This window comes from Eleutherodactylus coqui, chromosome 6, assembly GCF_035609145.1.
Source record: "Eleutherodactylus coqui strain aEleCoq1 chromosome 6, aEleCoq1.hap1, whole genome shotgun sequence".
Lineage (NCBI taxonomy): Eukaryota > Metazoa > Chordata > Amphibia > Anura > Eleutherodactylidae > Eleutherodactylus > Eleutherodactylus coqui.
Window position 1 is genome coordinate 174,176,423 of NC_089842.1, and position 25,602 is coordinate 174,202,024.

Below are 25,602 nucleotides of genomic sequence, written 5' to 3' on the forward strand. Positions count from 1 at the left end.
AAGATGCTTGTAAAAACTGTGTCTGAAAGTTTTTCTCTATCTTGCTAACCAGCTAAAACAATATACAAGTGGACAGAGGTGTAGCTATTGTGAATGCATCAGTAGCAACTGCACCACAGCTCTGGTACATGATGGGGCCCAAGCCAATTTTGCCACATTAGTAGATATCAAAATACTAACGACCACCTATCCATTAGTGACTGTGTGACTTACATGCTCCGCCCCTGATCACATGACGGTCACATCATCAAAGGTTCTAAAACATAAAATATGCAGAACTTAACAGCACCTGTGTGGTTACAGGACCTGCGGTGATGTCACCGTCATGTTATCGGTCACCTGGGCTCTGTGTCTGTGAGTGAGTGAGTTACATGCTCCGTCCCGATCACATGGTGGTAACATCATAACAGGTCCTTCATCTCTGTGCAGAATACAGGCAGACTAAATCCCCTACAAACCCTGCAGCCTCAGTTGCTATGGAATACCAATGACAATCTGACTGTGAGTGACCGTGTGAGTTACATGTGAAGATGCCATCGTCATGGAATCAGTCACCGGGTCTCTGAGCTCCACCCCTGATCAGATGATGGTGACGTAATCGCAGGTCCTTTACTTTATTAAAAAAGCTGCAGAGCCGGACAGCACCTGTGATGATGTCACCGTCATATGATCAGTCACCTGTGTGGGAGGAGTGCAGGGGTCACATGACCAGGGGTGATTAGTGTGTGCAGAACTCTGCTGTGCTGGTTATAATCTCTGTTGTATGGGATGAAAAAGAGCTGTATGTTATGTACGTGTAGCAGAGCTGTGTGTGTTATGTGCATATAGCAGAGCTATGTGTGTGTGATATGCACATAGCAGAGCTGTTTGTGTGTGTGACATGCATGTAATAGAGCTGTGTGTGACAAGCATGTAGCAGAGCTGTGTGTGTGACATGCATGTAATAGAGCTGTGTGTGTGACAAGCATGTAGCAGAGCTGTGTGTGTGACATGCATGTAGCAGAGCTGTGCGTGTGTGACATGCATGTAGCTGAGCTGTGTGTGTGACATGCATGTATCAGAGCTGTGTGTGGCGTGCATGTAGCAGAGCTGTGTGGCCCATTACACTACCAGATAGACTGGTGCTATAATTTCCTAATAATTACTAGTCAGTATTATAAATATGACATAGTAGGTGGGGGCCCGCCTATTACAGATTTTGCATTGGAGCCCATATAAACACTGGTGGTTATTGTAGCTGTAACTTTCATTCAGTCATTGTGAGTTTTCTGAGTATCATACAATATTGTATGCTCAAACCCATTTGGTAATGCAAAGGTTTGCAAGGTTTAGTGAAAAATATTTCTTTTATATTGATCTACGGTCTGGACATATTATACTAATGTTGAGAACACTTCCTTTGACAAACCTTTGTTATATATGCCTGTATCTTAAAATTCATGGTGCGCTCATGAAAGTAAAATTATCCATGATTTATCTATAGGATGCTGTTCCTTATTAGAATAAAGGTCTACTTTTTCATTCTTAAACAGTGCCACTCTTGGTAATGGGTGGTTTCTGGTTTTGCAGCTTTGTCCCATTAACTTGATTGGGGTTGAGGTGCAATACTAGACCAAGCCAAAAGTGTTGCTCCCTCAGACAAAAAAAGCAGACCCTTTTTTCCTGACATCCCTTTTTCCCTTTTAACTTAGAATTATACTTAAATAGTAATATATTTTTTATTTCTTTAAGGATTCTGCTTTCTGGGTATATCAGCCCCCCATCAACTACCATGAAGAGGCTACTCGTCTTCCATATATGTGGGTTGCTATGTAGTATCCTACTGCTTTCACCAAATGCAACTTGCCTTTCTCTACAGAGGCTTGATAAACGGAATGCCCCTCAAGGCAATGGAGGGTTTCATGGGACAGTTAACTCATATGCTGATAATATTCTTCCACCCACTCCATCTGCCTTCGAAAAACAAATTAATAACATGTCTTCTTATGTGACCCCATCAGACAATACACGTGCTGTTCCTGAAGGAACTCGAAATAACTCAAGTTTACTAAGTAACAGCACAATGGTTGAAATGAGCCCAGAGACCAGTAATCTTGGTCTTATTATTGGAACTAGTCCCATTGGGCAAAGTAAGACTTCAAGTAAAAATGGCATTCTCACCACAGCTGGTCCTACCATGGATTACATCCCAAGTGTGTCATCTCAGGTGGAAACCAACAAGGGAAATGCAATGGAAAGTTTTCCCCCAACGGAAGAGAATAATGCCGACTTAAAACAAAGCAATTTGGAAAATTCATCTCAGATCAACACCATAGAGATGTTAACAACTAACCCAAGGACCAGCAGTGTTGAAACGAAAACTGACTATTCTACAGTATCCTCTCATCTTGCTGATCAATCATTGACTACAGTCAACACTGAAATTCCTGCAGACCTGGACCCTGCAGTAATAGTCAATAAAAGTAATGAGAGTGAAGAACTTATTGTCTCAGAATTAGGAGAAGACTGGGATGATACAAAGTTTACAACCCAGCCTCCTAAAAACGTAGGTAGGGCTGAGCTTACCACGGCAGGTCCTGACCATCTTATGGAAGAAGAACATATCGAGGCAGCAATGTTCACCACTTCTCCTGGAATGACGGTGATGTCCGACGACAAATCGATCTTCAATGTTACAGAAAACTCTCTTGTTATGGAACCAGGAGTAAGAGTTTCTTCTGATTCTGTCAGACCTGTAGTCACCGATTCTGTTGATTTGAACCCAGTACCAAATGTTACCATGTTTACACCCCATCCAAAGGTAGAGGTGAACCAAAGTCAAGATCTCTCTGCAGCAAATAAAGGTAAGGGAAGCAAATAATACAGAAAACATGTAGCAAATAAAAATGTCGCATCAGTCTGAGGTCACTTTAATTGATGGCTTTTCCATGTCACATTTCATAGCGCTTATACCTGGCTCACATTCCAATGACAGCTTAGGGTGTAAGCGTTGCAGATGGAAGTCTCAACCACTGCTCATTTTTCAGCTGATAGATCTATTGGATGAAGCAGAGACATTTCCTTGAATTTTTCTGATTACCCTCAGGCAGTCAGTTGCTGTCATGGCTAAGCTTTATTTTTCAGGGAAGGGAATTATTTTGTGTAAGGCGTAAGAAATGCTCACTGATTCAATTAACAGGAGGGAGATAGTAAAAGTCATGGCTGCCCAAGAAGATTAGATCAAACTCCTGTTTTTTCTGTGTTAGCTAAACCTGATGTTATACCGTACAGAGCAAAGACATAGCTGACTTTTGTTAATTTTATTGATTTTCCATTTTACTTATTGGTCTTCGAAAATCCAAGATGTTAGTATTTTCCTTGATTTTATTGTCTTTTTTTATGATTAAACGAACACTGAGGAAAACGTGTATGTTACCTAATACTTAGTGCAGAGACTCGGAGGGTGCTGCATGGGATTCCAAAAACATAAAAAAATAGCTGCACTTTAATAAAAAAATGTTTTGAAATGTACAGAATAGGTGATTGTAATAAGTATGCTTTATAGGCTTATTTTGCACATTTTTTTGTAGAAAACCCCTATGCAGCTAGGTGAAGGCAGAGGTGAGAAATCTGTCTTCATCTAACTACATAGCCATACAGGGAGCTGCAGCTGTGCCTGCACTGTTCTCTCTAGTGCAGGCATAGCAGCTTTCATAGCATAGTATAATAATAAAATGTCTACCTTATGTCTTAGCACGTTTATATATATACACATTTTCCCCCTAGTGTTTGCTCCTGACACCTTTTTTTATATATTGCTCCTGCCTCTGTCCTCCAGCGCTGTGAAGTGAAGAAGGTGATCTGTGTTACAGACAGCTTCTCCTCTTCAAAGTATGCTTGTTCCTCGCTGGACCCAATGCACTGTCAGGGTCTGAGTCTTAGGGTTGTGTCATATTGTATATATTGTAACATATTGTATGTCATAACATGACCTTGACAACAATGAGGAATGGGCGTGCTGTGAGGAGAAGCTGTCTGCAAGGCTGGGTTCACATGGGATGGATTTGCTGCAAAATTTCCGTGCAGTTTGTCCGCACGGAAATTCTGCATGCGGCTTCTAATCCCGGGATTAGCAAGCAAAGTGGACAAGATTTAGCAAAAATCTTGCCCACATGCTGCGGCCAAACTGTGCGGAAACGGCCATGCAGCGCGGAAATTAAAGACGCAGCATGTCAATTCTTTTTTTTTCCACAGCGGCCTCTCTCCTCTCTATGGGGAGAGATGGCCAAAGCAGTAATGCAGGCGGCGAAGCCGCTCCAAAACCCACAGCTGCGGTTTTCCAGCGTAATTCTTGCGGATTTTCGATGCGGCCAATCCATGAGAATTCTGCTGAAAATCCCGCCCGTTTGAACCCAGCCTAACACAGAACAGCTTCTTCATTTTACAGCACTAAGGCATGGCGGATGGAGCGATATATGAAAACGGATGTCATGAGTGGAGACTGGAGGGGAATTCTGTATATTAATGTGACTAAATATAAGGAAAGCTATTTTATTATTATACTGTTCTATGGAAGCCACTGTGCCTGCACTAGAGAGAACCGTGCAGGTACAGCTGGAGCTCCCTGTTCAGCTATGCAGTTAGCTAGCTGAAGACGGATTTCTCAGCACCATCATCACCTAGCTGCATAGCTGAATAGGGTTTTTCTATGAAAAGTTTGTATATTTTTTTAAAAAAAAATTAAAGTGCAGCTACTCTTCAAAGAGCATCTCTGTGTCATGTCCGCCATTGCAATAGACATTGGAGGGAACTGTTTTGCTTAGAATATGCCTTTAAAGTCAATCTCCAATTTTAAAAGTTATAAACCTTGATGTCCCAATCCCACTTCAATCAAGTCTTCTTTTTAAGTTTCTAAGATCAGATGATAGAGTTGGACAGATCCCTGTAGAGAAGCCAGCAGTGCCTACATTAATAAGCAGTGTTCCGAAAGGCAGGGTGTCCGATCAATACTCCTATAAGGTTTTATTCACATCAGCATTTTTCTTTTTATTCCCCTGTTCCATCATAGGAACAGAAAAATAGAAAGCTGGATCTTTCCTATAACAGAAATAAAGAAATGCACAGCTCTGGATGGACTCCATTGACGATAATGAGGTCTGTCCAGCTTCTGTCGTGCCCTCCAGCATGCTGTGCTATTTCATCCATATCTGCGCAGATCTCCTTACAGAAAAATAAAGACATGCCAAACCGATATCTCCTGATCTCAGAAACTACCCATAAAGGGCACATGAGGCTGCTTGAGATAGAATTTTAGACAAAGGAGTTTTAACTTCTTTGCTGGAAACTGACTTTAACAAAACACTCCTGCAGACCTGGAATGTAGGACAAATTCCCATATTTACGGACTATCTTCACCTTCGACCACCACTTTGTAGTTTTATATTTAGATATCCTCTACATAAGAAGCATAAGAAATTGAGTAACATTCTAAATACATTGCAACAAAATGGGGTAGCACACAACAACTGCAATAGGCAGAAGGATAAAATAAGGCCGGGCGGATTCTGAATGCGGGAGGCCAACAGTGGATTCCAGTTGTGAATCCACCTGCATACCTGATTTTCTTGTATTGCATATGACCGCGGTGGCTCGCTGTCAGTCATGCGCAGTACAGGTTTTTCTTTAATGTTTGTATTTCCCGCGCTGTCGCTTAGCGATGACACGGGTACCCGCGGCCCATACACTATGTTAATTGTGTATGGGCTGTAGGGCGGATAGCCTCCATTAACTTCAATGGATGCCGTCAGCATGGAATCCACGGCAAAATAGAGCATGCTTTGATTTTTTCCTTCACTCACGGAATACGCATTTTGTATCCATGAGTGTGTAAATGTGATTTTACATGCTTTTCAATGCCTGCGTTTTGCAGTAGATCTTCCGCATGGAAGCCGATTGCGGATTCCGCAATTGTAATTTGCCTGTGTGAGCCTGACCTAAAGATAAGAGGTTCACTACCCCGGTGCTACAGAGGATCCTAATACCAGAAAAGGAGCGCTGTACACCTAGAGTTCAACTTTGAAATGCACAACACAGGCACCACTTCTCCCACCATCAATGGTATCTGTCACCGAGATCTGGCCATCCACACAAGTACACTGTTTGTACTCCTAATAAACTGTCTATTGAAGATTCTGCATGAATATGGATCGCATTTGGGACTGACCAGTACCTGTCATCTCAACAGATGAGCTCTTCTAAAAATAAGGGGGTAGAGTAGTAGGTACACATTCCCTCCCTGGTAAAGTTAGTTGGTGTATATTCACTCTATTACAACCATCTAATTCGCTATATATCACTGCATTCCCAAAGATACTGCTTGTGCTTTTTTGTCATGTCCTTCTTATAAATACATTGTACACTCATTGTAAAAAAAAGATCAGGTTGTCAGAATCTAATGGAACTTCCTCTGTGTGATTGTAACATTGATATAAGTGATTACATATCAGAGCCAAAGGATCATTTATTGTGGAAAACTGAACACTTAAAGGGAGGCTCTAGTACCCTGTTGTACCGCCTCTAGCTTGGATACAAGATGTGATTCGGGCGGGCGTGTAGGCTCTAGTAGCCTGTTGTACCACCTCTAGCTTGGATATAAAATGTGATACGGGCAGGCATCGAGGCTCTAGTACCCTGTTGTAATACCTCTAGTTTAGATACAAGATATGATACAGGTGGGCATGGAGGCTCTAGTACCCTGTTGGGCCGCCTCTAGCTTGGATACAAAATGTGATATTGGCGGGCATGGAGGCATACAGATTCCATATGGTATCCTGCAGCATATCAGTCCACATATGCTGTAACTGAGCCTCTAGATCAGGGGTGTCAAACTCATTTTCACCGAGGGCCGCATCAGGCTTATGGTGACCTTCAAAGGGCCGATTGTAAGGCCACCTGCAGACGGCCGGGTCGGATCCCGCTGCGAGAATTCTCGCAGTGGGACCCGACCCGCGCCCCTGCAGGAACCAGCGCGGTACTTACCTGCTCCCGCAGCTCCAGTTTTGTGATGTGTCTGCTGCCGGGCAGCCGGCGATGTGCAGAGTGGAGCCAGCGGCTGAGGAGTGACATTTCTGTCAGGGCGCTGCGAGCCCCGCACAGAAATAGAGCATGCTGCGATTTGTTTTCTGCGCGAGATTTCGTGTGGACAAATCGCGGCCGTTTTCTAACGCAATCCTATGCCAGATTTCACAGGTGGAAATTCTGTGGGAAATTCCACCGCGGAATTTCTGCCCGTGTGCATGGGCCGCGCAAATACGTGGTGAATGCACAGGAAACCTATGTATTCACTGTATATTTGCGCACCATTTCAATGGGCCCACGCGCGTTCATTTTTGCAAACGCAAATATACAGGCCTAAGCGATTTTCGATAGCAATACGCAGCGTATTTGCGCGACCGAAATACAATTACACGCATGTGAATGAGCCCTAATAGTGACCCTGATAGTGGCCCCAGTAAAAATAATGACTCCCACAGTGGCCCAATTAGTAATATTAACCCCCTCAGTAGTAATACCCCCATAGCAACGTTAACCCCCCCTCAGTAATAACAAGCCCCCCTCAGTAATAAGCCCCCTCAGTAATAAGCCCCCCTCAGTAATAAGCCCCCCTCAGTAATAATAAGCTCCCCTCAGTAATAGTAATAAGCCCCCCCTCAGCAATAAGAAGCCCCCCTCAGCAATAAGAAGCCCCCCTCAGCAATAATAAGCCCCCCTCAGCAATAATGAGCCCCCCTCAGCAACAATAATAAGCTCCCCCAGTAACAATAATAAGCCCCCCCCAGTAACAATAATAAGCCCCCCCCAGTAATAAGCCCCCCCTCAGTAATTACCCCCCCAGTAATAAGCCCCCTCAGTAACAATAATAAGCCCCCCCAGCAATGACCCCCCCCCCAGTTATAAGCCCATAAGCCCTTTCAGTAACAATAATAAGCCCCCCCAGTAACAATAATAAGCCCCCCCAGTAACAATAATAAGCCCCCCCTCAGTAATTACCCCCCCAGTAATAAGCCCCCTCAGTAACAATAATAAGCCCCCCCAGTAATGACCCCCCCCAGTTATAAGCCCTTTCAGTAACAATAATAAGCCCCCCCCAACCCATATACTTACCTCCTCCCTGCTGTCAGCGCTGCTCCTCCTCCCGCTGATTCCCGGATGCACACTGACATCAGTGTGTGTGCCCGGAACGCTTCCTCCCCAAGTCCTCTCCTGCGGAACTGAAGAGCAGGGGACTCAGGGGAGGAGGATCCTGGCTGCACACTGACTTCAGTGTGCGCCGGGATCAGAGCTGCCGGCGTGATTACCAGCAGGGAGCTGCGGCACCCCAGCTGGTAATTGCTGCAGTGGTGAGCGGCGGCACGCCGCGGGCCACATAACACGAGGCAGTGGGCCGGATTCGGCCTGCGGGCCTTGTGTTTGACACATGTGCTCTAGATCATGCAAACCCATAGGCTGTCGAAATTGGTTTCCCAGATGGTCCCATACATGTTTTAAATTAGGCAATCAGGCAGGCCACAGAAGTGTGACAATGTAGCTGCAGGAAGTCTTGACCATATTGCTGAGCTGTCTTTGTCCCTCGTACCACTACTAGGGGTGACTGATCGTCAAATGTGATGAAACCCCAGACCATCACACCAGCAGTGGGGGCAGTGTGCCTCTTCATATCAAAAGCAGGATTGAGGCGTTCATTTCTAGATCTCCAGATACGAACACGGTCATCGTCAGTACCCAAACTAAACCTGAATATGTTGTGGAAGACAACCCGGTTCCACTCTATAGCCGTTCAATTTCGTCGTTCAGGACAACACTGCAAATGGAGGCAGTACACCTGGAAGTATTTCCGACAGACACAGGGGCCTTTTGTGATGGTGTCACCTGTTCCTAAATGGCGGACAATGAAATAGTTGGAACTGCTCATGCTTGTTGAACAATCAGACGATCCTCTCTACTGATGGTCTATCGGGGGTGTCCTGAGTCTAGTCGCCTTGTGTGTGTGCCCTCACACATCCACTGGTCCCAACACCTCCTAACAGTCTAGTCATAACATCCCAGGTGGCGGCAATTCATCAATATGACCATCCAGCTTCTCGTATGCCAATAATGTGCCCCCTATCAAGCTCTGATAACAGGACGAAATCCCTTGGATTGCGTCGTAGAGGCGTCTAGTGGTCAACAAGCTCTACACAAGAGGTCACTTCACACAAGTAGCCTCTGAAAGCCCTTTTATAGGCCAAGGGTAGAACCACTTTTAGGGTCTCAGATGGCAAGACCGTTCATCTAATCACACCACAACTGTAATCATTTGTATATTTGCTTGAGATTTAACTGCATGCCGAGTTTTGCAACATAACGACAACTCCTTCTAGGGGCTTGATTCGTTTTTTTGACAATGAGTGTATTACTTATCTTGTACTGATCCTTAGTTATAGTCTATTATAATTCAGAGCTGTAGTCACAACTCTGCTGGTTGTCATTGGAAGCTGATATCAAGCCTGTTGACAGACACAACCCCATCAGCTTTATGCAGTTTGAAAGTTAAGGCACCCTTATACATTAATGTCAGACAAAACAGCCCATTTCCATGGGACCTGCTGACCATCTAACATATATGGGGGCCTCCCGACTCAGGAGAGAAAAAGATCAGGCATGCTGAATTCCAACACCCAATCCTTGGGCTTTCGTAGGAGATAAGCCATTACCAGAGGTGTCTGATAGTGACTTACTCTCAAAACACATACATGCTTGGCTGAGCCAAGCGTGCATGTTTAAGGGAGAATCAAGAAGAATAACCCTCTCCCCAGGCAACTATTGAAGGTATGTGGGTACCTTTAGTGCTACCTTATATTGGATTACAGTAGATTATCGGTATGTGGTAGTCTTCCTCTAGTGGAAATCACAACAGGGAGATATGTTCAGGCATTAAGCCAATGAGGAAGACTTGGACATTTCAGATGAAGCCTTGCAGTACTGTGGATGCAGCTCTGTACTGTGATACGGGCTGTAAGGGTATGGTCATACGTGGCATATACACCATGTATTTTCCGCTATGGATTTGCATATGGAACATATGCAGCGTATTAAAATACTAGCAGAGTGGATGATATTTCAAGAAGACTCAACCACATGACACGGGCAAAATCTTCAGCATAAATTGACCCATTATATGGACCTTAAATCGTTGTAGTATATTTATGCTGTGGAGTTTCAAAGCACTTTATACCCCTTAAAATGAGAGGCTGAAATCTTCAGTGAATCCACTTAAAAATTCAGAAAAAAATCTGCATATATTATGTGCGGATTTTACTGTGGGTTCATTATGATCTACATAAGAAGTAAAGGAATATATTTTCAATGTGATGCTCTAAAAATGTACTTTAAAGGGGTTTTCCAGGGAGTAATATTTTTAACATAAACCCAATGATAATAATAAACTAGACTGTACTCAAGCAGAAACTGGGGAGACTCTAACGGCGGGGATCAGAGCACTGGAAGTGATGAAACAAGTGAGTACAGTCTGGTTTATTATTTTAGAAGAAGTCCCTGAGCTTATGCTAAAACTTTTAGGGTGAGTTCACGCACAGCGGAATTTTGGCAGCGAAAAATAGAATAAATCTGTAGCACGCTGTATTTGTTGCGAAAATGTCACATATTTTCACTGCTGAATACAATGAATGAATTCTGTGGTGTAAATCAACATATAGATTTTGGTGTAGATTTTTGTGACGATTTTCTCTGTGATGTGTGAGCCTACCCTTACTCCATAGACAACTCCTTTAAATAGTAGAGAGTTTGGGATTGGATTGATGAGGCTTTGGGTGGGCACTTATCACGGCTCTGCAACAGAATCTTAGTTAGAAAGCTATGCAAATGACTTTGGTATGCTTATTTTTTGTAGTTTTAGGTAGTTTAGTGTAGGCAATGAATGTACTATAAAGGTGCATTCACACTGGCGTATGCATATTTGGGTCCATGAATATGCAACGTATATACGGTCCGAAATATGCTATTGCCTTGCAGTTTTTTGCCTATTGGCAACGTATTTAAACACGTAAAAAAACCAGCTTAAAATTCTAATGATTTTGTGCTTAAATACTACGTATTATTAACGCACGCCAATTTATTTCAATGGGCTCTTACAGTGCGTAATATGCACCAAGATAGGACGAAAAGGGGCTTGAAAAATACGCAACTCTGGATGAGCCCATTAAAATCAATGGGCTCTATTCACTGTGTAATACGCACATAATATGCTGTGTATTTACACTGTGTAAAAGAGCCCTAAGGATACACACTTCTGAGGGCTTCCTCACACGGGTGCATGCGCAACTACACTCACTGCCAGAGGCGTAACTTGAAGCTCCTGGGCCTCAATGCAAAACCTGGAATGGGGCCCCCAACTATAATGCTTTATTCATAGTACTGGGCTTCCTATATGGAGAAGAGAGGAGAGAGGCCTTATGGGCCCCCCAAGGCTCCTGGGCCCGGGTGCAACCACATCCCCTGCATCCTCTATAGTTACGCCCCTGCTCACTGCTACGGAGCATAGTTGCACATGAACAAGGTGCAACTTGTTAGTATTAACACCCAAGCAGAGGCGTAACTGTAGAGGATGCAGGGGATGCGGTTGCACCTGGGCCCAGGAGCCTTAGGGGGCCCATAAGGCCTATCTTCTCCATATAGGGAACCCAGTACTATGAGTAAAGCATTATAGTTGGGGGCCCTGTTACAAGTTTTACATCAGGGCCCGGGAGCTTCAAGTTACGCCTCTGCACCCAAGAATACCGCTAGTGAAAAGCAGTAATTTTCACGGCTGCATAACGGGACACAAATACGCCCATCTGTCTAAGCCCTTATTCCTGGTTTGCACCAGTGTTCTCAGCTTTTGTGATCACATAACTTCACAAACATAAAAGTAAGAAAAACATAACTAATAGCCATTGACTTTCAAATCTGTGAGAGGCCAGCTTTGCCCAGTGAGCTTTTGTCTTATCCCTAAATGCCCTTCTGCTTTATGAAGCCTGGAATGTGAGCACATATCTGAGTTGTATCCTGAGCCTGGGCTGTGCGTTGCCAAAGAAATCTATTGCATAGATTAGGTTTAGTTCGCACCACATTTTTAGCCTATTTGACACCAGATGTATACTACAGTTATACATAGGCTTCTCCTGCATGTGTCCTTTCCCCGTATATTTGACAGGTTTACATCTAGATACTTTTGTGGAGAGTACTGAATAGGCTAGGCTACTCCAGAACAAAAAAAAATCAATGACAACAGATGAGTCTGTATGGACATGTGAGTATACAGTGGGGAAAAAAAGTATTTAGTCAGATACCAATTGTACAATTTCTCCCACAAGAGAGGCCTGTAATTGACATCATAGGTAGATCTCAACTATGAGAGATAACATGAGAAAACACATCCAGAAAATCACATTGTTTAATTTTTAACGAATTTATTTGCAAATTATGGTGGAAAATAAGTATTTGGCCACCTACAAACAAGCCAGATTTCTGGGTCTCACAGACCTGTAACTTCTTCTTTAAGAGGCTCCTCTGTCCTCCACTCATTACCTGTAGTAATGGCACCTGTTTGAACTCGTTATCAGTATAAAAGATACCTGTCCACAACCTCAATCAGTCACACTCCAAACGCCACTATAGTGAAGACCAAAGAGCTGTCGAAGGACACCAGAAACTAAATTGTAGCCCTGCACCAGACTGGGAAGACTGAATCTGCAATAGGCAAGTAGCTTGGTGTGAAGAAATCAACCGTGGGAGCAATAATTAGAAAATGGAAGAGATACAAGATAATCTGCCTCAATCTGGGGCTCCACGCAAGATCGAACCCCGTGGGGTCAAAATGATCACAAGAACGGTGAGCAAAAATCCCAGAACCACATGGGGAAACCTAGTGAATGACCTGCAGAGAGCTGGGACCAACATAACAAAGGCTACCATCAGTAACACACTATGCCGCCAGGGACTCAGATTCTGCAGTGCCAGACTTAACATAGTAACATAGTATGTAAGGCCGAATGAAGACATGTCCATCTAGTCCAGCCTGTTTATCCTCCTGTGTTGTTGATCCAGAGGAAGGCAAAAAACCCCAAGAGCAGAAGCCAGATAGCCCTTTTGGGGGAAAAATACCTTCCCGACTCCCTAATGGCAATCAGACTAATCCCTGAATCAACCCCTAATATTTCCTACATACTGTGTACCCAGATTAACAATTAACCTAAAATTTATATCCTGTAATATCCTTCCGCTCCAGAGAGACATCAAGTCCCCTTCTAAACTCCTCTATGGATTTTGCCATCACCACATCCTCAGGCAGAGAGTTCCACAGTCCAACTGCTCTTACGGTAAAGAACCCCTTTCTGTGTTGGTGGTGCAACCTGCTTTCCTCTAGACGTAGCAGATGCCCTCTCGTTACCTTCGCAGTCCTGGGAATAAACAGATCATGGGAGAGATCCTTGTATTGTCCCCTCATGTATTTATACATAGTTATTTGGTCGCCCCTTAGCCGTCTTTTTCCAAGAGTAAATAATCCCAGTTTGGATAGCCTCTCTGGGTATTCCAGTCCTTTCATTCGATATATTAGTTTAGTTGCCCTTCTTTGAATCCTCTTAAGCGCTGTAACATCTTTCCTGAGCACCGGTGACCAGAACTGTGCGCAGTATTCCATGTGAGGCCTGACAAGTGCCTTATATAGTGGTAGAATAATGTTCTCGTCCCTCGCCCCTATACCTCTTTTAATGCACCCCAAGACTTTATTGGCTTTTTGCAGCAGCTGACTGGCATTGATTACTCCAGTTTAGTCTACAATCCACTAGTACCCCCAGGTCTTTTTCCATATCACTTTTCCCTAGCAGTACCCCATTTAGTATATATTGGTGACATCGGTTTCTCCTGCCCATGTGCATAACCTTCCATTTTTCAACATTGAACTTCATTTGCCATTTTTCTGCCCAAGCCCCCATCTTATCCAGGTCCGTTTGTAGCCCTACATTGTCCTCCGTTGCATTGGTTATATTGTATAATTTTGTGTCATCTGCAAATATTGATATTTTGCTGTGCAGCCCCTCTATCAGGTCATTGATTAAGCCAGTACATGTCTGGGGCCAACTGAAGTTTGCTAGAGAGCATTTGGATGATCCAGAAGAGTATTGGGAGAATGTCATATGGTCAGATGAAACCAAAGTAGAACTGTTTGGCAGAAACACAACTTGTCGTGTTTGGAGGAGAAAGAATGCTGAGTTGCATCCAAAGAACACCATACCTACTGTGAAGCATGGGGGTGGCAACATCATGCTTTGGGATTGTTTCTCTGCAAAGGGACCAGGACAATTGATCCGTATACATGAAAGAATGAATGGGGCCATGTATCATGAGATTTTGAGTGCAAACCTCCTTCCATCAGCAAGGGCACTGAAGATGAAACGTGGCTGGGTCTTTCAGAATGACAATGATCCCAAGCACACCGCCAGGGCAAAGAAGGAGTGGCTTCGTAAGAAGCATTTCAAGATCCTGGAGTGGCCTAGCCAGTCTCCAGATCTCAACCCTATAGAAAACCTTTGGAGGGTGTTGAAAGTCCGTGTTGCAGAGCGACAGCCCCAAAACATTACTGCTCTTGAGGAGATCTGCATGGAGGAATGGGCCAACATACCAGCAACAGTGTGTGCCAACCTTGTGAGGACTTACAGAAAACGTTTAACCTCTGTCATTGCCAATAAAGGATATATAGCAAAGTATTGAGATGAACTTTTGTTATTAACCAAATACTTATTTTCCACCATACTTTGCAAATAAATTTGTTAAAGGTCAGACAATGTGATTTTCTGGATGTGTTTTCTCATGTTGTCTCTCATAGTTGAGGTCTACCTATGATGTCAATTACAGGCCTCTCTCATCTTTTTAAGTGGGAGAACTTGTACAATTGGTATCTGACTACTTTTTTCCCCCACTGTATATACAAGTATACGATTGCACAAATTTATACAGTATACACTGTGATCTACCTACCTTATTCTTCCTCTTTAAAAAAGTCAACAGCAAAAAAAAACAAGAGAAGCAACGAGGTTATGTCTGTGTCAGACATAATTATTGTGTCCATAAAGGTTAGACATACACACCGAATATTAACACGGATAATGCAAAATAGTAAAAGGAAACATAAAACTGGGAAAACAGGGAATCTGACCCTAACCTACTGAACCAAGAAAACCCTACCTAAAAGTGGAGCACTCACCCTGATGAGGGTGACCCCATGTCAAGAACCTGGAGCAACCCTGACTGTCCCTGGATGGTGACAGGGAGTGCGGTTAGATGTTGTAAAAGTATATGAACCACAAATGTGCAGGAGGTAAGATGTAACAACACCCTGGATAAGATAAATCACCAGACCGCTCTGAACTGACATGCAGAACTAAACCACGAGCCATTAACTAGCCAGAAACACCTTCAGACTGAGAGTATAACCAATGTACTCTGTGAGAAGGATCCGAAACAAATGTGTATAAACTAAGGCTGATTGGCTGGTTGGCACACAAACCTCCCAGCCACCAATCTATCCATATACCAGCAGAGAACTGTCCCCGTTGGCGTCCTGCACTAAAATAACAAGGAGCATGTGCCGTCGTGAGAATCATGTGTGCCGAAGCTTACATCATCCTGGGCCCAATTCTTCAATATGGCCAGGGAGCTGTTACCAACTCAAAACCCGACCTAAAAGCAAATCTCAAATGAGTTTAAAAAATAACAAAGATACATTTTTTCTGATAGAGTGCACCAACCTAGTTTACTATTGTGCCCCTTTCAGACTATGTTTTTTAGTTTTTTGGAAATGTGATTATTTAAAGTAACATAAGGAAATGTATTCCTGCTGCCGATGTACTATTAATGGCAGTTTTTGGGGGCTCAAGTTAAATAACTTTAATGTTTCAAGAAAGCTTAGAGAAGAAAATAGTGTGTGAAAGGGACATGAATTAATTGCCGTTAGGAATATAGCCAGCCCTGTGATCAGCTAGTTTCTATGGGTCCAGCTCCCCAAACCCTTGGTAATTAGCTTTAATCACCAGGTGAAGTTGTGGCCAGCTATACATGATGGCCATTCATATCTATGTAATATAAGGATGACCCGGGTATACCAGAGCAGGAGCTGGTAATAAGTAAGGATGAGACAACTCCTTAATAAGGAATTTTACAATATATTCAGGAAGTACATCCATTATTATGTAAACATAGTTAATTTATACTTTAAACCCATTGCACTAAAATATTGACCATCATCTCATATGGTGCAGATATAAAAATGTACGCTTTAAATCTTTGCAGTCTATTGTTTCTGCCTTTACCGCATTTCTCCATCTTTTCTGCCAGGTGTTAAGCCGCTGACCATAGATATAGGTGAAAACAGCAATGTCACTGTGACAGCTGCCAACTATACGAATGTTACAAGTCAAGATACCACTAGGGAGCCTGAAGATAAGGAGAGGGCGAAAGTAATGGATAGTTTTACTCTACACACAGAGAACCCACAGAACAAGACTAATGATGGTCCATCAACCACTGTTGAGACCCAGCCTAGTGATGTCCCTAGCAGTGAAGGTAAGAGAATATATACCGTACATAGGCATCTGTGGAGGTATTAGCAGAATCAACCAATCAATCAATCCATCTATGCATCCATCTAATAGTGTTTTTTTTAAGTTAAACTCTGTCTTGTGTCCCAGGTTTGAATCCATCATCCAAGGATGAGGAGTTTCTGGCTACCTCTATATCTCCTGTTGCACCAATGGCCACCACAGAGGTTGAATCTACTAGCATTATCAGTACAGTCACATCTGTGTCCCACGTGAGTGTAGACATTCCGCCGACCAGAAGAATCACTACCACAGCATCCTATGGGTTGGACAGGCTTGAATCTGAAGGTATGGATAAGATATTTGTACTATAGTCATATCATTAGTGTTGATTATAGGAAGCTGCATGGTATATTATGAAGTATATCAATACACTTCACATATAACACTTGGCTTTGTCACCCTCAGCTTCCTTAAAGACTTGAAAGGTTTCATTATCATCCTGCCCATAAGAACATAGCTGATGCGCTATAGACTTTATCTGTATAGGACTATACTAGTAATTATTAGGAAATTAGAGTACCAGTGTTTCTGGTGGCACAATTCACCACACAGTTCTGCTACATGCACCTCACACACACAGCTCTGCTACATGCACGTCACACACACAGTTCTAATACATGTACATCACATACAGCTCTGCTATATACATTCTTCATCCCATACAAGAGAGATCACAACCAGCACAGAAGAGTCCTGCACACAGTGATTACCCCCTGTCAGGTGACCCCAGACTCCTCCCACACAGGTGACTGATCAAATGACAGTGACATCATCACAAGTCCTGTAAGCACACGGCTGTTGTCCAGCTACATGGTCATTAGTACTGCATAGTAACTGAGGCCGCAGGGGTTTGTAGGACATGTAGTCCACCTGTAATCTGCACAGGGAGGAAGGACCTGCAATAACATCACTGTCATGTATCAGGGGTGGAGCATGTAACTCACTCACGGACAGGTGGACGTTAGTATCTGCACAGGAATGAAGGGCCTGTGAAGATGTCACCGTCATGTGATCAGGGGTAGAGCATGTAACTCACGCACAGACAGACAGGTGGTCGTTAGTATTTTGATAGTTGGCACAGGTAGAATCTAACATCCTTATGATATATTCTCATTTTTTAAATCTAGTATCCTTGAAAAATTACTATTGTTTTTTGACACTGCAAATATGTGAAAGCTAGAAACAAAACACTTTATGTGGTTTATGGACAAATCCCTTGGTAAATGGAAACCGTAAACAAGTAGGCTAGCTGCTGCTGATTGATCAGTTCTTCCTATCTTTCTTCAATTGATACTTTGAGGGAACAATGGTGCAGTACAATTCAGTTATACATAGAGATTTTGTGTTAGCTCACCTTTATAGCCTGCCAGATGCTGACGTATTATGAGGTGCATTCAAGTTCTAAGGCCTCCTAATTTTTTTCTAAAAAACACTACTTACCCCAGAAAGCGTATTGTCACTTCTCAACACAATCCCCCTCTTGACGTATACTGTACGTTTTCCACAACATTGATGCCATGATTGCATGGCCATTCCTCATCATTTCACTCCTTTTCTTGGAAAAAACCCATAAGTGACAACGATAGAGCAAATATGCTCTCTCATTAATGGGGAGTGATAACTTGATCAGAAATTCATGTCAGCCTCCTCCTGTGACAGGGAGATAAGCTGCTTTTACACAGAATGATTATTGTTGAAAAAAAAAATTGCTGGATCATTCGAATTTGAAAGGCAATCGTTTAGTGAACAATAAGCAAAGGAATTATTGTTTATCGTTTCATGTGAGCATGTAAATCATGTTTGGCTCGTTCGAAAATTTTTTCGCTTTAAACGCTGATCATTTAGTTGTTCTGATTCACTAGTGCAGTGAACCGAACAACTGAATGTTCATGTAATTATAAAAAATAAACAATTTATCTTTGCGCCTAAACTGATTGCCCAAGAAAACTCTGACATTGTTTGCTCGGGCGAACAGTTATCGCTACATGTAAAGGTATCCATATACAGGAGAATCACTCCTCTGCACACACTGACTAAAAAATTACAGCTGTAAATTCAGTATTCCCAACTCCATCACCAATGGCTGTAGCTCCGGTTCTCTAAAGGCTATCAACATGCTTTTGCTCTCATTTTAAAGCCAAGAATCTTAGCTTTAGGCCGCCTGCACACAAACGGATTTTATTTGCAGAATCCACAATCGGCACCCGTGCGTAAGATCCGCTGTAGTATTCGCCCATTGTAAGCCATCGACTTCTGCAGCTTCAAGCAGGTGTGCGCATTTGAATTGCAATTTTTTTTCATGCGGAAAAAAATCTCAGCATTTTCGATCTCTATGGGAGCGTTCAAATCGCAGTGCTTTCGCAATAATCTTGCGGTTGTGCGTGGATTTCAACATATAAAATAAATAAAAGGAAGCAGAAATGTCTAATCACCTGCTTGCGATCTTTTTTTCTGCGTGAACGATCCGCTGTGAATCTGCATCCATCTGCACAGAAAAACGACCGCATCCGCGATTGTCCACAAACAATCGCAATTTTTGCTTGCAGAATCTGATCCGGTCGTGTACAGGTGGCCTTAAAATTACTCCTAAATCATGTTGGTAATAGAACCGGAGCTAAAGGGATTTAAAGTAGAACAAGCTCTGTCTGCCCAAAACTTAAATATCCTTTTCCTGCAGAACGAACAGAGCTCGTCCTAAACTGTAGGGGGGTTAAAAGAGATGATCATTTTGATTGAATTTCCCCTTTCAGCTGCCTAATCCAACAATCTTGATATCTGGAAGACCCTTGGCCCAGCTGACTGTAAGTCACTAGGGAAATTGGGTTTGACAACTGACTCCAAATAGTCATGCAGTCGACAGTTATACTCTGGCCATGGAATCCTGTACTAAATAATATTCCACTGGGTTGATAAATTACGCGAAGCAGCATTAAGGTCTACAGTAGTCTTTGCATTGGTGCATAATGTAATATGATAATGTATGACCCTTTCAGACCCCAGTGTGATGTGCATATCTAATAGCTGTGTGTATCTATAGTAATCCTGAATCATATCTGTGCTACATTTTATTTTGCACCTAAGCATTTTTCTTGGGAGTCAGTCTGAACCTATATTGTACAGTCTTTTTATAGTGCTGCCTTCCAGTGCAGTGACATCATGAAGAGGTTGATTACTCTTTGCCCCAGGCATTTTCTTTTCAGTCCTTACGTGCCACCGGAATAATACTGGTAACACATCCAGGCTCTGAGAAACAGAGCTGCTATACAGTGCAGGTCCAGCAGAGGGCACTACAACCCAGGATACTGACTGAACGTTCTGTATCCAGGAGATGACTAGAAGTAGTCTGTTAGTAGAACAGTTAGGATTCTACTGCTTTGTACTTAATTAGGCATAGTCATAAAGTTTCCCTGTGGGCTGGACCACCCAGTTGGTATTTAGTTTTGTATTATAATGCTACTGTTAACATTTCTTCCCCAAAAATCATTCACATTTTTGGTACATTTTTGTTAAGCTCTATAATTCTAGCAGTACTGAGATTTGTACGGTAAGCACCACTTTGCTCTGCAGTAATATTTCACATATGCTGTGGAGAACAAATGAAGTAAGCTTTCGAGGATTTCTACCATTGTCCTAAATGTGTCTCAGATCAGGTTAAGACACTTAAAGGTGTTGACTGATATAATTAGAAAAAAAGTTCCCCATGCTACAAAATAATAAACATCTCTTGCACCAACAGCTCTGGGTGTTGCCTGTAACATAATGTTTCCAGGCTGCAGCAGCCTGTGTACAGGACATCACAGGCTGCTGCAGCCAATCATAGTCCTCAGCTACCCCTCAAAATAGGGCATGCTGTAATTTTCATCAGCTTTGGTGAGAGAGAAAAATTGCTCATATAAATAGACCGATTGCACATAATGGGTGCTATTTCTATGTGAGTTTTGTGCATAAAGCTTGCATGATAAAATCAACTGTGTAAATACAGCTTTAGGGCTTAGTCACACGGGCGTTTTTTTGCCTGATTTGCAGATGCGCTTGCGATCTGCATATATATATACCTAATGCTTTACAATGGGATCAGTCACATGTCCGTTTTTTATGCGGATGTGCCGAAAATTATATGACACAACGATTCACAGAATGCATGTAACTGCGTTCTGCGCAAATCGGTGTTCTTGCATGTGTGCTCAATGGGGCCGGCGGCAGCAGCGCCGACCACATTGAGAACATATACTAAAGATCCTTCCTCTCTGCCACAGCTGTGTCAGAGGAGAATGATGTTCTCCCATTGAATTCAATGGAGCCGGCAATACAGCCAGCTCCATTGAAAGCAATGGGCTGCCGGCAATTGCTGTATTAATTTTCGGTGAAGGGCTTCAAATATAAGCCCTTCCCTGAAAAGCATCCAAAAAAAAGTGTAAAAGATAAAAAAATATATATACTCACCTTTTTGCAGCTGCCGGGGATCAGCCTCGTCAACCCGGTTCTTCTCCTGAACTGCTTTCTGTAGTATTCAGCAGGCGGGGATTTAAAATCCCCACCTGCTGAATGGGCTGCCTCTGATTGGTCCCAGCCCTCAGCCAATCAGAGGCAGCTCTCACTCACCCATTCATAAATTCATGAATGGGTGAGTGAGAGCTGCCTCTGATTGGCTGAGGATTTTAAATCCCCGCCTGCTGAATACTACAGAAATCAGTTCAGGAGAAGAGCCGGGTGGACGCGGCTGATCTCCGGCAGCTGTGAAAAGGTGAGTATATATATTTTTTTACTTTTTACACTTTGTTGGATGCTTTCCAGGGAAGGGCTTATATTTGAAGCCCTTCCCTGAAAATTAATACAGCACTTGCCGGCAGCCCATTGCTTTCAATGAAGCCAGCTGTATTGCCGGCTCCATTGAATTCAATGGGCGAACATCGTTCTCCTCTGCCACAGCTGTGGCAGAGGTAAGCGGGTAGCGCCCGTTAGACCGAGCCCTTTGGGCTGATAATCGCTGCTAGCAGCTTTTTTTTCAGCCGTGACGCTGGCTTCGGTCACGCGATTTTTTGTGTGCATCAGTTTTGCGCACAAAAAATAACGTGAAAAAACGCCTGTGTGACTGAGCCCTAATTGTGACTTAGATAACAATAAGACCACATTTTATTACCGATCAATGTGGGAATCTAGGCAATTTCAAAGGGTGCACTTACTTTATCTTGCAACTGTATTAGCTAGCTTTTCTGTCTTAGGCCTCTTTCACACGGGCAACAGCTATATTGCTGCGAGAAAATCACAGCAATATCGCATCTGTGTTCTGTGCGATATCGCGATTTTGTGTTGCTTAAAAATCGCACTGCTTTTTTAGCGCTCTTTTGCCTGGATTTTCGGGACAGCGCTCGATGAATCATTTAGTGATTGGTTCAGCAAGTGCTGGCTCTGATTGGCTGAGCCGCAGCACTCAATAACCAATCAAAGGCAGCGCTTCCTGAATGTGGACTTTTTCAAACCCCTGACCAGGAAGCATTGACAAGTGTCAGGGACTTGCAGAAAAGACGTGCGGCAGAGCCGACAGTGGTTGTTAGGTGATGTATCTGTATTTGTTTGTTTTTTTTAAATGCAGCTGGGGCTTATTTTAGGGACAAACAGTGGGATGCAACAAAAAGAAATTCTCCATAGGGAAACATGGGGTAGAAAATCTCGCAAATTGCGCCAATATTCAGCAACCCAACATTTTTTTTGTAATGTAGCAGACTACAAAACATCGCTAATGTGAAGGAACCCATTGGAAAGCATTGGCTTCACATACATGCGATTTTGTCGCTCGTGTGAAATCCGCCTTACAGTACATTGGCGCAGGGAATCCCTACAAATTACGATTTACTAAGCAGTTGTATGCTGCTGTCTACCGAAATGCATTGCTTGGAATGCGGCATTTTACAGCACTTTCGAGCAGCGTTTTTGAACATGTGACAGCGTTTGACAGTGCTTTAAAAAATGCAAAAACACTGAAAAATAGAACAGACAGTGCACAAAACACGCGTTCGAGCGCAGGTCTGAGAAGCTCTATTAAAATCAATGGGAACGTTGTACCGTGGTAAAAAGCGATGCGTGTGATAGTGGCCTTAGGCCGACTGCAGACGGGCGGAAATTCCGCAGGAAATCCCGCTGCCATAGGATTGCGTTAGCAAACGCAATCCTAGGCAGACGGCCGCGGTTTGTCCGCACGACATCTCGCGCGGCAAACAAACTGCAGCATGCTCTATTTCTGTGCGGGGCTCGCAGAGCCCCCCACAGAAACGTCACTGCCGGGTGAGTACGTGCCGCTCTCTGCAGGCGCTCGGGTCAGGTCCCGTGGCGAGAATCCTCGCAGCCGGATCCGACCCGCCCGTCTGCAGGCGGCCTTACAGAATTTAACCACGCTGAAACCAAAAGGCACTCTACCTAGCCCAGTGGTGAGGATCCTGAAGGGTTGTGTGTGACCCCCAATGTGATGCAAAACCTATGTGATCGCCCATCATTCCTTGCAACTCATTTCCGGACAGTGAACCTCGGTTTCATCAGTGGCTTCTTTATTTGGTCTCTGTGAGTCATTTGGTCTGCAGCATTCTCATGATTGGCACCACTTTCTCTTTTTATTCAGTTTGCTGGTTTGCATGCTACATCTTTCCTCCAGCCGTGCAGAACTGCCGGAGTGGTACGTTGTCACTCAGCTGTCACCGTGTCATTACTTCTTCTAACTGCTCTGCTGCTTTATTGATCCCCTGTCTCTTCTCCATGCTCACTTGCTCCTGGCCTTCCCCTCCCATCTAACATCTACAGCCCTTCTGTAGTCACCATTTCTTTCCAGCTCTTACACTGAGACCTGTCTAGGTAAATCTTAGAAGAAATGCTTTGCAGACGCACATCACATGTTTTATTTTAATACCTCTGTTGCGGTAGGGGCAGGCGACACAGGAATCAGGGTTCGATGCGGATACCAGGCTTACAAAAATATATATCTTTTATTTTAACAAATATACATAGAGATGAAGATGGCGATAGAAGCTTCTGTTAACATTTTAACCCAGCGATGGTGGTCACCCGCACACCGTCCGAAAGTAACGCAAGTGTTGTCCAAAAACCTGCCTGGAACTGGGGGATGAATATATGCTCATTATTTACCTCAGGTTTATGGGCACTTTTAGAAAAACAGAGCTCCCCTATAGAAATACATTACAGAATTATTGAACACATACACTCATTGTCAAAAAAGAGAACCTCTAGATTGTGAAAACTCATAGGCTGTTGAAGTTGGCCTCCGTAATGGTCTTATATATGTTCTTATGATGAAAAATCGAACGACTGGGCAGGCCAGGGAAGTGTGACAATGTCTTGGAGACATTCCTGTGACCCCCTTGTGTCTGCGGCCAATGATTATGCTGCTGGAAAAAGCCTCTTGGAATCCGCCATGATAGGAACACAAGTGGCTGCAGGATGTCCTGAACATATCGTTAAGCTGTCATTGTCCCTCGTACCACTACTAGGGGAGCCTGAAACGATGGCGCCACCTGTCTCTGGATGGGGGACAATCAATATTTTGAGAGACAGAGAGGAGGAGTTTGCCAGGGACCACATCAGATAACTCGACTGCGGATCGTCTGGAGCAACCCGTGAGAACCGCCCTGTCACACCACTAATTTGCCTGCACCAGTGTCCTGATGGTGGATTTACTCTGTACTGGACTGCAACTGAACTTTCAAGTAAATGAGCTCTACCGACCGATCCTGGTTTAGCTCTGAAACGTTAACTCTGTGTGTGGGGACTCTTAATTGACACATTCTGGAATCACCGCAGAGTATAGAATGGTGGCGTCACACGTGACAAAGAACTTAAGGTAAACCATAGTTTGGGTTACCTTTTGAATGGCCTGCCTCAGTTCCGGGGACGGGTCCTGTGCTACCCTCTGGGTGGGAGATGGTAAAGCCCCGTGACAAGGCCCAAACTCTACCCGGCTGTCTCCTAAGGCTGATGACCCGCTTCTCAAATAGTGCAATCTCACGTTCCAATAATATGCCCCCCAAACTCTGATAACTGGGTGAAATCCCTTTGATTGCGTAGTACAGGCATGCCTAGAGGTCAATAAGCTCTACACAAAGAGGTCCAATGGAAACAAGCAGCCTCTGAGAGCCTTTTTATAGGCCAAGGGTGGAAGCACTTTTAGGGTCTCAGATGGCAAGACCATTCATCTAATCACATCACAACTCTAATTATTTCCATAACTGCCTGAGATGGAACTGCATGCCAGGTTTTGCAGTAAAACAACAACTTCTTCTAGGGGCTTGATTGATTTTTACATTGAGTGTACATCTCAATGAAAAAATATACCATGCGGCAGATGTATAGTGGATATTTCACAGGAGACTCTCTAACCTCTTATATTATTGCAATTGTTACAGAGGGTGATGAGGAGGATGAAGATGAGGAAGATGAAGATGATGATGAGGCAGATGAAGATGATGAAGAAGAGGAGGATGATAATAAAGATGACTCAGTGGATGACAGCTCAGAGAAGGATTCAGATATTCCACTCTTCACCCTCCCAGGATTGTCCTCTCAAGAACCCCTTGAAGATGATGGCAATGTTGCCCTGATTGAAGGAGCAGCTTATCCAGTTCCAGACACCATGGAGTGGGAACAACAAAATCAAGGACTAGGTAAGAAGTAAGCATTACTATTCATGTATAATATGGGAAGAGTATTTAACCAGATGCTGCAGATGACCCTTTCTGAACCTGCTTAAATTGCAACTCCTTATTGTCTTATCCCAATTTCTGTTTTGTAGCAATAAGAAGGTTCTAGTAATATGCACTCAACGAGATGTGGGTGAGCCCCATATAAGAGCATATTTACTTAGGCCTCCCTCACACAGGCGTTTGCAGAAACACAGCGTTTTTCAACGCTGCGTTTACTGCAG

At 43.5% G+C, this 25,602-nt stretch overlaps 1 protein-coding gene across 4 annotated transcripts in view; it reads left to right on the forward strand.

The window, feature by feature from the left end:
- Window positions 1–25,602, forward strand: part of ARMH4 (armadillo like helical domain containing 4) — a 172,613-nt gene that overhangs the window by 16,474 nt on the left and 130,537 nt on the right. For 2 of the 4 annotated variants that reach the window (XM_066608245.1, XM_066608247.1), the window contains exons 2-5: window positions 1,732–2,843; window positions 16,411–16,638; window positions 16,764–16,961; window positions 25,085–25,349. In XM_066608245.1, coding sequence (XP_066464342.1) covers window positions 1,732–2,843; window positions 16,411–16,638; window positions 16,764–16,961; window positions 25,085–25,349 — 1,803 coding nt within the window. The remainder of the gene's footprint in view (window positions 1–1,731; window positions 2,844–16,410; window positions 16,639–16,763; window positions 16,962–25,084; window positions 25,350–25,602) is intronic. The other 2 variants (XM_066608246.1, XM_066608248.1) reach the window with 1 other exon arrangement.